Genomic DNA, 15,257 nt, shown 5'->3' with positions numbered 1-15,257 from the left:
CAAACAGACACTAAAAGGGACGACTCTTGGTTATTTCATCTGACAATGATATAACTGTTATTTATGTGACAGACAGTCTATTTTAAGTGTGAAATGCTAAAGAAATTGAAATTTAAAAATTATCATTTCATACATTTAACCCTTGTGATTCCTTTTAATTTTGGTCTCCGTCAAAACTAGCGTAGCTGTCAATCAATGTGTTTCTCATAAAAAAATCCTCTGTTAATTTAAAGAAATAAAAACAGGTTGTGTGCAAATATAGGATGTCTCATAACTCTTTGGACAAAGGTTTACCGCTTTCTCAGATGCTTCGTTTCCCATAATGTCTGTCTGTATGTGTTTTCTAGAAAGAATGAATATCTTTAAAACTAATAAGTTCAATTATACCAAATTTGGTTTAAATGTTTACGATAATAAGGTCAATTACCGAAAAAATATCATTAAATTATCTTTAGTATTTTACAATTGGCGGCTAAAAAATCTTTTATCTTAACAAACAGCAGTTTTTCTCAAAACCTTAAACGATAACAGAGTTTAGAAGACATTATAAAAAATCTAATGTCACCGAAATTATTTAAATCGAATAATAAATAATTGGTTTAGAGCAAATTTACTGTGACAAGACATGGTCCACATTGAAAGCTGCCGTTTATGTAGTTTTTGTATTGTTGGCTATTCGCTGAGAAATGTCATGCTATCTTTTTCACTAACTGGCATTGTTATCATAAGCATGTGATCCCAACTTTGTATAGCTTAATTTATTAGTTTTTGAGATATTAATTTTTTTATAGCACCCACGTACAGACAGACAGATGGGAAACTAAGTATATGGTGAAATATATTTGTCTTGACCTGAGCAATAACGTGGTATACCTTTGTCCAGAAAGTTACGGGACACTCTGTATAATGCGATTGGCTCTCGGGTCCTAGGGTGACAGGTTCTCCGTGGAACAGAATGTGTAGACTGAACTGCTCCTAATACAATCCTGTCTCGCGAACGTGGTTTCCACCAATTCGTTTGCATCGAGAAGTAATTATCTGACTCCCTTTATGCTGTCGACCGTACCTGTTATAACATCAATGAGTTATATTTTGTTTATTTATATCTCGGAGTCGAGAGCGAATTTGCGTAATACTGGGTGCTTAAAAAATTGTGACGAAATATTTGAAGATGTGCTTAAATAAGTAAATATAAACTATATATGTAATCTATATCTCTATATTTATTGACCAAAATGCATTGTTATTGACTAATAAACACTCATTTATTTCGTTATTTATCACACGTTCTTAAAAAAAATATATTTTTAAAAATTTGTATAGATTTTTACAAGCAAATTTTTATGCGTCGAAATATTCATTCTTCTAATCGGTTTTCGTGAAACTTTAAAAAGGCCGCCATTTTGAACATTTAAAAATATATTTTCATTAGCGGAAAGTAACACTGTAATAACGGAATACAAACATGCAAACCCCGTAGCTTAAACTGTATCAGAGGTTCCGTTTGTTAATAGGCAGGCACACAGATAGATGCTGAACGAAATGAAATAGGCTAATTGTTAAAGGAACCTGTTTAACCTATTTAGCTATATTTCAAATTATTTTCAACAAATTTTGGAACACACTGTGTATCACACTGCCAAGAATTTTGTGAAACCGAAAGAAAGATCCCCCCCCCCCGACAAAAACAATATTCGCACCAGATTTTCTATAATCCTTTTGTTTTTTTTTTTTAGAAAACGTGCATTGTATTTAACGTAGGATACAACTAATGGTTATCCCAAATGTAAAGTGTAATGGTGAATATTTACTGCTTTTTAATTAAGTACTAATAAACCTGTTCTCTTTTTCTTGCAATTAAACAATCAGTATATTACGCACATAACATTTAAACTGCTTTCATAATTTCAAGGTAAATTATGTTTTATGCTTTGAAATAAATAAAGACACATTGGATAATATTGTTCAACTCCAACCACAACCGTAAAAATATGCGATAGAACTAAAACTGTTGGTTCTAGAAAACCTCTTCTGTGAAATCTGTTATTGTTTCTTTGTTCTCTAATCATTCAATCTCGTCATACGAGTAGTAACCTACGTGTTTTGTGTTGATCAGCCGAAAGGACTATCTGGAAAAATTATTACATTTAAAAAATTCGATTCAAAACAACAGTTAATTTGAATTTAAAAAACCTCAGCTGTTTTAATACATCAGTTCAGTTACCTAGATATAATTCACTCGAGGAATTACTCATCGCTGTTTACCATATCCACCAGTATGTCCCAAAATGCATGTGGTTGCATCAAAGCGACCCAGATCCACGAAGTTCTACCGACAGAACGTGATTATTCGTTTGTACACAAAGAAACGGTTACACATGACGGGAACTAAACCAGAACATGTTTAACATGACCGCAGCCACTTGTACATCGGTTCGGTAATTGACATGTAATCAGTTAGAGGAATTACTCATCGCTGTTTACCATATCCACCAGTATGTCCCAAAATCCATGTGGTTGCATCAAAGCGACCCAGATCCACGAAGTTCTACCGACAGAGCGTGATGATTCGTGTACACAAAGAACGGTTACACATGACGGGAACTAAACCAGAACATGTTCAACATGACCGCAGCCACTTGTACATCGGTTCGGTAATTGACATGTAATCAGTTAGAGGAATTACTCATCGCAGTTCATCATATCCACCAGTATGTCCCAAAATGCATGTGGTTGCATCAAAGCGACCCAGATCCGAAGTTCGCTACCTCCAGAGCGTGATTATTCATTTGTACACAAAGAACGGTCACACATGACTGGAACTGAACCAGCACATGTTTAACATGACCGCAGCCACTTGTACATCGGTTCGGTAATTGACATGTAATCAGTTAGAGGAATTACACATCGTTGTTTATCATATCCACCAGTATGTTCCAAAATGCATGTGGTTGCATCAAAGCGACCCAGATCCACAGAACGCTACCGCCAGAGCGTGATGATTCATTTGTAAACAAAGAACGGTTACACATGACTGGAAATGAACCAGAACATGTTTAACATGACCGCAGCCACTTGTACATCGGTTCGGTAAATGACATGTAATCAGTTAGAGGAATTACTCATCGCTGTTTATCATATCCACCAGTATGTTCCAAAATGCATGTGGTTGCATCAAAGCGACCCAGATCCACAGAACGCTACCGCCAGAGCGTGATGATTCATTTGTAAACAAAGAACGGTTACACATGACTGGAAATGAACCAGCACATGTTTAACATGACCGCAGCCACTTGTACATCGGTTCGCTAATTGACATGTAATCAGTTAGAGGAATTACTCATCGTTGTTTATCATATCCACCAGTATGTCCCAAAATGCATGTGGTTGCATCAAAGCGACCCAGATCCACAGAACGCTACCGCCAGAGCGTGATGATTCATTTGTAAACAAAGAACGGTTACACATGACTGGAACTGAACCATCACATGTTTAACATGACCGCAGCCACTTGTACATCGGTTCGGTAATTGACATGTAATCAGTTAGAGGAATTACTCATCGTTGTTTATCATATCCACCAGTATGTCCCAAAATGCATGTGGTTGCATCAAAGCGACCCAGATCCACAGAACGCTACCGCCAGAGCGTGATGATTCATTTGTAAACAAAGAACGGTTACACATGACTGGAACTGAACCAGAACATGTTTAACATGACCGCAGCCACTTGTACATCGGTTCGGTAATTGACATGTAATCAGTTAGAGGAATTACTCATCGCTGTTTATCATATCCACCAGTATGTCCCAAAATGCATGTGGTTGCATCAAAGCGACCCAGATCCACAGAACGCTACCGCCAGAGCGTGATGATTCATTTGTAAACAAAGAACGGTTACACATGACTGGAAATGAACCAACACTTAACATGACCGCAGCCACTTGTACATCGGTTCGTAATTGACATGTAATCAGTTAGAGGAATTACTCATCGCTGTTTATCATATCCACCAGTATGTTCCCAAAATGCATGTGGTTGCATCAAAGCGACCCAGATCCACAGAACGCTACCGCCAGAGCGTGATGATTCATTTGTAAACAAAGAACGGTTACACATGACTGGAATTAAACCAGAACATGTTTAACATGACCGCAGCCACTTGTACATCGGTTCGGTAATTGACATGTAATCAGTTAGAGAGGAATTAATCATCGCTGTTTACCATATCCACCAGTATGTTCTCAAAATGCATGTGGTTGCATCAAAGCGACCCAGATCCACAGAACGCTACCGCCAGAGCGTGATGATTCATTTGTAAACAAAGAACGGTTACACATGACTGGAACTGAAACCACACATGTTTAACATGACCGCAGCCACTTGTACATCGGTTCGCTAATTGACATGTAATCAGTTAGAGGAATTACTCATCGCTGTTTATCATATCCACCAGTATGTTCCAAAATGCATGTGGTTGCATCAAAGCGACCCAGATCCACAGAACGCTACCGCCAGAGCGTGATGATTCATTTGTAAACAAAGAACGGTTACACATGACTGGAACTGAACCAGAACATGTTTAACATGACCGCAGCCACTTGTACATCGGTTCGGTAATTGACATGTAATCAGTTAGAGGAATTACTCATCGTTGTTTATCATATCCACCAGTATGTTCCAAAATGCATGTGGTTGCATCAAAGCGACCCAGATCCACAGAACGCTACCGCCAGAGCGTGATTATTCGTGTACACAAAGAACGGTTACACATGACTGGAATTGAACCAGCACATGTTTAACATGACCGCAGCCACTTGTACATCGGTTCGGTAATTGACATGTAATCAGTTAGAGGAATTACTCATCGCTGTTTATCATATCCACCAGTATGTCCCAAAATGCATGTGGTTGCATCAAAGCGACCCAGATCCACAGAACGCTACCGCCAGAGCGTGATTATTCATTTGTAAACAAAGAACGGTTACACATGACTGGAACTGAACCAGCACATGTTTAACATGACCGCAGCCACTTGTACATCGGTTCGGTAATTGACATGTAATCAGTTAGAGGAATTACTCATCGTTGTTTATCATAGTCACCAGTATATCCCACATTGTAGGTAGGTACATCAAAGCGACCCAGATCCACAGAAACGCTACCGCCAGAGCATGATGATTCATTTGTAAACAAGAACGGTTACACATGACTGGAATTAAACCAGAATATGTTTAACATGACCGCAGCCACTTGTACATCGGTTCGGTAATTGACATGTAATCAGAGGAATTACTTATTGCTGTTTATAATATCCACCAGTATGTCCCAAAATGCATGTGGTTGCATCAAAGCGACCCAGATCCACAAAGTTCTACCGACAGAGCGTGATTATTCATTTGTAAACAAAGAACGGTTACACATGACTGGAACTGAACCAGCACATGTTTAAAATTACTGCAGTTACTTTTACATGAAATGAACCTAGTTCTATCACCAGCACACGTGTGCTCTTTCATTTGGAGAATTTCTTAAATGTGTTGTGAAGCCAAAAGATATCGTTTAAGTGTGTTTGGTATGATATTTTATGGCTCCAGAATGGTGGTAAGAAGCCAAAACTGGTAAATCAGCCATGTTATGGTAAATATAACGAAGAAAGTTTCATCTAGTTTTTAACTCTTGTTACTGATATATAAATGCAGAACTATTATAAAATGTGATGTTTGGATATTAATGGAACGATGTCTTTTAGTATATGATATTTGCCAAATAAAGGAAATTAAAAGGAATAAATAGATTTACAATGGATTTGGAATTCATATGATAAAATTTACTCATGTGGATATTTAAAAATATCTACTTTTACGTAACATTAAGGTGGTTTTATTACTGCTTATTACAGAAAGTGTTTTATATACACTGACTTAGGACAGCTTGTAACTCTTTTTGGTCAATGCTTCTCCTGATATTGGATATGCAGGGAGATGTAGGTTATTTTGAAAAATCATGAATCATTGCATTAAGTTCGATTTTCAAATGCCGAGAGCTCGAAAAAATATCTTTATGAAGAAATGTTGACAAAGAGAAAGCTGCTGATATGGATAACATTGTACTCGCTATATGGGGTATGAATCTTTTTAAGGGAAGACAAATGTATTATTTTTGGTTTGTTTATCTTTATTTACAATTCCTGAAACGTTATTTTTACAAGAAAATGTACGGGTTTTTAATGAGCCAGTGAATATAACTGAATTAATTTGTCTAACATTGTTCATATTTTAGGTATTTTAAAACGTAAGAAAGTCATAGTTTTTCGAAAAAAATACTTCTTTAATTTTCACTTAAAGGTAAAAAATACACACTTCTTAAAATGAAAAGAACTTTGAGCGATTACTTCAGGTAGTTGTCGAGACAAAGGTACATGACAGTGGTAACATAGCAAGGTGAAAGTAAATCCATCCCAGCTTTAATAAGAAGTTTAATTTGATAGGAAATTTTATGGACACAGATTTTCGATTTGTCTTAGTACTCCTCGTTGTTCTTTGATTTTATGACTGGTCTTGTGACAGTCCTTAAGAACCTGATAACTATAGAATTTACGTATTGGTTGAGTTATATTACTAATGGTAGATATAAACAATTACGTAACTCATCACCAAAGATATTCAAAGCGCGTATCGATACCACATCCAACCAAGCAATATCTCTGACCAGATGTCAGGAACTTACCTGCACCATGTTCCAATACGGAGTGATCTTCGCCAGACTCTCCGTCACTTGAGAACACCCTGAACCGAGGAGGAACGGCATCCTGGTGTGTGTGTGGGTGTAGAGCGCGTGGAAATAAGTGTCTACTCCCACCCCTGGGTCACACTGGAACACAAGGAATATTCTGTCAATACTAAGGTTTGGTAGCTTTAGGTATTTGCTTTTAAAACTAATAACAGCGTGATTTCTAACAGTAGATGGATTTCGAAGTGGATAATCAATGAGAGGAGTGAAAGATGAGCAGTTCAATTATTTGTTTAACGTTCAAATGTTTTACTCTTCTTCTTTGTGCATGGCTTTGAACTTTGTGTAGTGTTCTTAATTTCTAGTACCTCTACTTCATGTAAATTAAGCGAAATTCGTAAATATATATTAGAAACAAGACAAAATTAGAGTTTTAATCTAATAACCTTAATAATACAAAAAGAATTATATGATTTAATCGTACTATCATTCTGTATTTAGTCGCTCTTTGAAAATTGTCAAATATTGTAAAGTATCCTAAACCTCTATATACTCTATATATAAAGGTGTTCAACTTCTGTATATTCAATATATATGTAGACATTCAACTTCTTTATATATATATATATATATATATATATATATATATATATATATATATATATACATTAAATTGTATAAATGGCAATTGCCTTATTTAATTTCAATAAACATTGAATCGCAAAAAGTACTTGCTCCGCCGGGAGTCGAACCCGGATCTCTCACTTGCCGGGGTGAATGTGCTACCATATATATATATATATATATATATATATATATATATATATATATATATATATAAAGGTATTAAACTTCTATATACTCGTACATAACTTTACTATTCCAAATTTGCTGACACTTTGTTGCAAAATGTATCACTTCTTATATTTTAAATAATGCTATAAATCACTACGGCAATTGTAATTTAAAAATCCCGAAGAGTTGCTATGGAAGGCTGAAAAAAAACAATTAATTAAAATAAGTTGCTTGTGTTTTCAAATAGAGCATATTTAACTATTAAACTACTACTTTGCCTTCTTACACTATTATGCACATTAAGGGTGTTTATTTTAAAACTTTACATAGGGTGTCTGATGTTTGTAACCCTACTAAACCTAAGCTTATTCAATTCCAAGAAAAATTATTCAGCTTGAGAAAGAAAAAAGTTCTTTTGGAACCTAAAATTCCTTCCAACATTTCATACCTTCTATCACAAAAAAATTAAGGCATCTCATTTTAAAGCGCGTAAAATACCATGAAAATTAGTAAAAAGAAAATTTTTGCCTCCAATTACTCCAATTTGTTTAACACTTTTTAATTTATTAAATATTTATTTTGTTTTCGTTATTGATTGAGCGTTAGCGAAACCTAACTCGGGATTAATCAGATTTCACCTTTGTCTATCTGTTTGTCCGCAACATATTTCAAACACCACTAAAATTATAGACCATATTTGTTTGAAGGTTCAGTTCTATATTGGCATTCGATGATGGTACATGTTACTGAATTGGAACTATCTAGTTTTAGCGTTGATGTCAACTTTCCGTAGGATATCTCAAGAACAGATTGATAAGTTCTAAAGTTGTAATTTTACACGAACTTTCGATTATACATAAGAAAGATAGAGGTTAATGGTGAAGATTAAGCCCATAGTCTCGAAACTGAGCTTCCCCTCAGTGAAGCCTATTATTCGAAACACGGTCTGGCGAACACCTACATTGTAATTTTGCACGAAAGTTCACTTATTCATAGGCTAGATAGAGGTTAATGGTGAAGATTAAGCCCATAGTCTCGAAACTGAGCCTCTCCTCAGTGAAGCCTATTATTCGAAATATGGTCTGGCGAACACCTACATTGTAAGTTTGCACGAAAGTTCACTTATTCATAGGCTAGATAGAGGTTAATGGTGAAGATTAAGCCCATAGTCTCGAAACTGAGCCTCTCCTCAGTGAAGCCTATTATTCGAAATATGGTCTGGCGAACACTTTGTAAGTTTGCACGAAAGTTCACTTATTCATAGGCTAGATAGAGGTTAATGGTGAAGATTAAGCCCATAGTCTCGAAACTGAGCCTCTCCTCAGTGAAGCCTATTATTCGAAATATGGTCTGGCGAACACCTACATTGTAAGTTTTGCACGAAAGTTCACTTATTCATAGGCTAGATAGAGGTTAATGGTGAAGATTAAGCCCATAGTCTCGAAACTGAGCCTCTCCTCAGTGAAGCCTATTATTCGAAATATGGTCTGGCGAACACTTTGTAAGTTTTGCACGAAAGTTCACTTATTCATAGGCTAGATAGAGGTTAATGGTGAAGATTAAGCCCATAGTCTCGAAACTGAGCCTCTCCTCAGTGAAGCCTATTATTCGAAATATGGTCTGGCGAACACCTACATTGTACTTTTGCACGAAAGTTCACTTATTCATAGGCTAGATAGAGGTTAATGGTGAAGATTAAGCCCATAGTCTCGAAACTGAGCTTCCCCTCAGTGAAGCCTATTATTCGAAACACGGTCTGGCGAACACCTACATTGTAATTTTGCACGAAAGTTCACTTATTCATAGGCTAGATAGAGGTTAATGGTGAAGATTAAGCCCATAGTGTCGAAATTGAGCTTCCCCTCAGTGAAGCCTATTATTCGAAACACGGTCTGGCGAAAATTTTGTGATTTTGCACGAAAGTTCACCTATACATAGCCCATATCCTCTATTATGCAACACATAGTCTGACATCCTCCTACTACGTTTTATTTTATACAGCTACTTTAATTATTTTATCGTAACCAATATTTTCATATTTCAGTTTATTTTTCTTAGTTTTTAGCTCTGTAAATTTTGACCCTTCATGTGAAAAAACACAATATTTTATGCATGGATTACCAATATTTGCTATCATCAACTGCTACAATAACAGATACACGTTTCTATTGATATAACACACATATGTGTTGTTTGTTCCGTAATCCTGTTATTCCATCAAAACATTTATCGTCAATGTTTTGAATTTCAAACAAAGAATTTGAAGTTTGGTAGACATTGTGGCAACCAATCAGAAGTTACAGCAAATATGGTTATTTCACAAAACTCAATAAACTATGTAAAAATATAACATGATACACATGATATACTATCAAAAATCTAATTTTACGTCTTAATGTCAAAAGTACTCATCTAAATAAAGAATTGCATTATAGACTTCATTAACTATAGTCAACATCTTATTGTGGTTTCAAAACCGATATATACCAATTAAATTTGTTTGAATTATGCACGAATTAACCATACAGTAAATTTCTTTCATGCTCCATTAAGGCATTTTAACGGCCCATTTCCGTCTCTAATAAATATTAATACCATGATGAGTGTAACATGTAAATTATAATTGTTACTTGAAAGTATGATAGTAGTTTCAAACGTAACATAGTAACTCAATGAACGTGTTATAAACAAGAATTATTACTTTCACATAAACCATTAGCCTCCAAAATAAAATTTTACCTTTTAACAATTTTAATCTTTTGAAAATATTATTTTTAAATATTGGTGATTTATTTTCAACAATTATTAATCAAAAAGTAGTTGAAAAGTATCGAAACCAATTTGGGAAAACTAGGAGTTGCTCATTGGCCGAGCGTTAGCGAAGCCTTGTCACTCATGGGCCTGGACAAATTTCATTTCCAACCAGGCCCAGGTTTTTTTTTCCTGTCTGTCTTTCCAACCACAGGACTGAACTCCTTGTAGCTTTTGAGTATGTTTAGACCTTTTATTTCTCTTATTTTCTTCTCTCTGTTCTTTAGTTTTGTATGTACTAATACCTTCCCGACCTGACGAAGAGGATAGATTACGAACCTCGAAACTTTGTATCATACCTTTTGTAACATACAACGATGGCATATTTCTGAAATTCCGTTATCCTTTCTAAAGCCATGTTGAGTTGTTTATAAAATATCTTATGTTTTCACTGACCCTAATGGAAATAATCCAATGGTATAAGGTCCCGTAATTATTGTCAAGACAGCCAAATTGTTATTTTTAAGGCGAAATGTGAAGTGACTGACGCAATATTTCAGAAACAAAATTGATACCATAATTTAGACCCTCAAATTTGAGGGTGTTGTCTACGTATTTATTAAGGTGAAAATATACGTTGGGGAATATAAATTTATTTTCAAAATTGCCAACAACATGAGTCCTCTCAAACACAAAATCAACAATGACATCACGAAATCAATGATCTTTTTTACATTTAAATTCAGTTAAATTTCAATAACATTGTATATAGTAATGCATATATTCAGTCAAGAGAGCTTTGTTGTGTTTTAGGTAATAGCCAAATGCTGCTGAAGATTACAAATTGACGGCTTGTCATAGGGGCTTGCGGTAGATAAATGCAAAATACTGACCACAGCAGACTTAGGCCTACTGGTGGTCTTTGCACATCCAACACTGACTCGGTTTTGTTGTATTTCTCCCCTAATGACTTTGGTGTAGATTTATGGCTATCGGTGTAATTTATTATAGAATTTTCATAACTTACTAAAAAAACTAAAAGCATTTGAAAACGTTCTGCACTAGAAATATCCTCCACATAATAAATGCCAATAGCCAACAATACCCAATAAAATATGTCACCTATACATTATCAGTGTGGCCCATAGAATTGTGACATAGAACTGAATCGTCCTGTTATTTTACATTTAAATATTTTCCAACTAAGTGAGTTGGAACGTTGATGTAAACGGGGAGAGAGAAATGTTCTGGTTAAAATGTTTTTATTCTTGATTACTTATGTTTAAATATTTATATTTTTGTAGAATGCACTCTAACAAAATATTTATCTCGTAACTGAGATATTACTGCAGTTGACATAGAATTTTGTTTGTTTCTACTCCATAATAATTTTTAAAATTAATTAAATCCGTTACGAGTTAACAGGTCACGACAAAAAAATTTTAACAATAGAGTAAAAATATGATCAAACATATCTAAATGTTGTGTAAAAGTGATTCGATTCTAGAGGTTTTAAAGTGAAATAATACTTCGAACCTATAGATAACATTGATAGTTGAACGGTCATTACTAAGTTGGGCAAGCTCATACATTCATTACTCTGTCAATGTAATCAGCCGATACGCCCCCGGCAACGATCATTACTGCAATATAACGCACAGCTGACGGCTAATTTGTGTGGTAAATGATGAACGCTTTTTCATGCAATTATTTAAAAAAAATACACGTTATAATTCTTGTATGTCATTTATTATTTAACATATTATAAAGTTCGGAACAAAGAGCTGTTTTTTTCAACGTCGATATGTTCCAACTTTTCTGCTGAGCCTTTGTTGAAATGGAAGTTGAGTAAAAATAACTTTGACAAAAAAAGTCACATCTCCTTTGTTTCACAGAATGATTGATGAATGAAATACTGCATCAACACTTGTTACTTTGTTCTCATGACACTGACGTTTGTCTTTGATATTTTTGGGAGATACACTAGCTCTTAATTCCATTACGAATCTCAAAATCGATATCCCGTTTCCAATTTTCTATACATTTTCTTCATGATATAGTATATAGTATTATAGAAATAAATAATTTTTAAGGATTTAATTTTTAAGTGTTACTCAGCTAAGAATTGAAAAATAAATACTTTTTACATTGATCTCTCGGTAATAATAACATATTGTATCAAAAGTTCGTGTATTTCGTTTCCAAGTATTCTTATAAAATTACCCAATTGTGCAGTAACTTTTTCACAATGCTTATACGAAGTAAAATTAGGAAATAATATTGAAATAATAAGTAAAATGTTCTTTTAAAACAATAGTTCACATCAAACCGCCGATTAATCTTTCTACATAACGTGTTCTTAACGTGCTTGTTTGGGTTTGTAAGAGTCCGAAAACTGTAAGTTACAGGCTTTATATATATTCAGATCAAATTCGACAATTACTCTCGTGTATATCGTTATAAAACTAAAACTTAATATTTGAGGAAATATCTTTTCCTCCAATGGAGAAATGAATAATTCTTGAATTGACAACTTTCGATAACATACTTCGTGTAGAAAGTGTAGAAAAACCAAGATAATAAACATTGATATTTAGTTTTAAATTCACTGTATGCACTGTTTACGAAAACGGACCAATTATATGGTTGTAGAAAATTTATATGTATATATGCTACTCTCACTTTTAGAAAAAGAATGGATTTTTAGTATTTCTTGGGAAATAATGATTTAAAAAAAAAAACTGAAATAAATATTTTCTTGTAAAAATATGATTGTGAGATGTATCTCGTATGATAACTTACTTATTAAATTTTAAACAAATGGGATATTTCTGAGTGTTAGTATACTTTTACATTGGTCTTATGGGTAACCATAATGGCAAAAAGAAAATATCAGAAAAAGATAAATTTGTACACTTATAATAAAATGTTAACATTTGACATAATAAATAATGTAGCCTAACATACCAACACATAAAAAAATAAGGTTATGGATTTATATAATTGAATGAAATATTTATTTGTTTGAGGCTAAACTAAAAATATTCCTCTAATGTGGTGGTTTAGTGCTAGAATTACAATTGAAGAGAAATCCACCTTCCCTCTAGCTCATATCATATTTCTCAGCCCACCAATGCGAAAGGCCTATTTCCGTTGCCATGGTGACTACTTACCAGAATTACAGTTTTAGTTAAAATATGGAGAGTTTCAGTTAGTAGAAAGGCCAGCTTTTTTTATTGCTTCGTAAAAACAATTTTCTCATATTAAGTTTAAATGTTTGGGTTTCCTGTCAGTTATTTACCGACTATCTAACATTAGGTACTTACATGAGTTTTGAGTCTATTTAGAGCGAAACTATTTTAAAGCTACAATATTTTATTATTGTATACTACATATTATTCAACAATAGTCATACGTGTATTGAAGATTCACGAAGGTAGCGGTTTAGTAATACGCAATTTCCATTGAAATTGAGTGTTTGAGCCAGATCCTAATTTTTACTATTCTTTGCATCAATACGAGGATCGTATCAGCTAGTATGAGATGGAGATGGATGCTGTCAACCCCAGGTACATCACAGTTGATGTGATTTGAGCTGCCATCAGAATACTGCCGCTTCCTTGAAACAGATCCGCTGAGCTTTAAATAGGTTAGTAGCACAGTGGTCGGAAGTGGTTTTTATCTATAATGAATGTACTTTTTGTTAATATATACGTGTAATTGAGGACTAGTAATATGTACATTGCAGTTACAAGTTAACATAAACTTTACCCAAAGATTTTACCGAAATGCTTACTTATTTCTCGTAGTACAGGTGCGTTGGGGTTGTCAGAATTTAAAACTACGAGAATGTACTGGTTAATTTTGCATGTTAAATTGAGGTGTCGTCACTGAAAAAACACTGTGTTTGTGAAGCAACACCATTACAAGTAAAGACACAGGATAAATTGCATTTAATGGCGTTTAATTTATGTTTCGACGTTGAGTTAAAAGTTAAGGATCTGTTAAACAGGTTACGGAGAGATGGCTTACGAGTAAGGTGGCTTACTTATAGCATATTATATCTCAAAATTTTCTTATTAGATACCTAGTTAAGGTTAGGGTTAAACAATATGAACCAAGCACCTCCCAGTGTAGGTGCTTGGTTCATATTGTTTCACCCTAGTACCTATATAAAGTCTCAATGCTATGCGTTTTCAGTACAGAAATTCTACACACTTTAAAAATTACATTAAAAAAGTATATCTAATTCAAATATGGTGAGTCCAAAATGGTGGAAAATTTATTCAAAACGACGTACTTGCTACTTAGCGGTGTTTAGCGGTAATGTGAAATCAATATCTTAAAGGATGAGGAAAAGTGTATGAAAATATGAAATTTAAAACCCACCCTGCATGATAATGAGACAGCACAAAAAGTGAGGTACAAAGAGATTTATAAAAATTCTAAAGCATTTTACCATATAAATAATTCTATTAGATTTTTTTAATACACTGCAATTAAAGTCTTATCTTATTTACTCACATTTTTTCTCGGAGATCACTGAAAAGTCACTACAGATATTTGGGATGAATAATGATGGCAGATATCCGTAATAATCATGTCATCCATTATCTGTGTAAAAATGCCAGTATCGTGTCAATTGGCAGTGACGTTACAGTGATGTACATTCTCCATTAATGACGGCCGTGTAGTGACGGCACGGGTATAGGTGGTCGCCGTCAGTTTGCAGTTTAATCTAGCGGCGGTGTCAAGCTGCATGACAGCCACGTTTAATACTAGTACAGGCTGCTTACTTGATTGAAAGTACAGTTCAGTTATGAAGTTACAATTGCCTTTTTGCACATGTCACGTAAAATTCGTGCGTACAGATTAGTTAATAATGACTGAGTAAATTCGAATTAAATAAATATTATTTAATGGCGCCACCATTATTTAATACTCAAACCTCTTGATTCTAATTTCTTTGCTTACAGTTTA

The 15,257-nt window shown here is 34.4% G+C and overlaps 1 protein-coding gene across 2 annotated transcripts in view; it reads right to left on the bottom strand.

Annotated features, from left to right (window-relative positions):
- Positions 1 to 15,257, bottom strand: part of LOC124356682 (gamma-aminobutyric acid type B receptor subunit 2) — a 526,994-nt gene that overhangs the window by 76,476 nt on the left and 435,261 nt on the right. For both annotated transcript variants that reach the window (XM_046807824.1, XM_046807825.1), the window contains exon 5: positions 6,729 to 6,872. In XM_046807824.1, coding sequence (XP_046663780.1) covers positions 6,729 to 6,872 — 144 coding nt within the window. The remainder of the gene's footprint in view (positions 1 to 6,728; positions 6,873 to 15,257) is intronic.

Source organism: Homalodisca vitripennis, chromosome 3, assembly GCF_021130785.1.
Source record: "Homalodisca vitripennis isolate AUS2020 chromosome 3, UT_GWSS_2.1, whole genome shotgun sequence".
Classification (NCBI taxonomy): domain Eukaryota; kingdom Metazoa; phylum Arthropoda; class Insecta; order Hemiptera; family Cicadellidae; genus Homalodisca; species Homalodisca vitripennis.
This window is presented reverse-complemented; position numbering and strand designations above follow the sequence as displayed.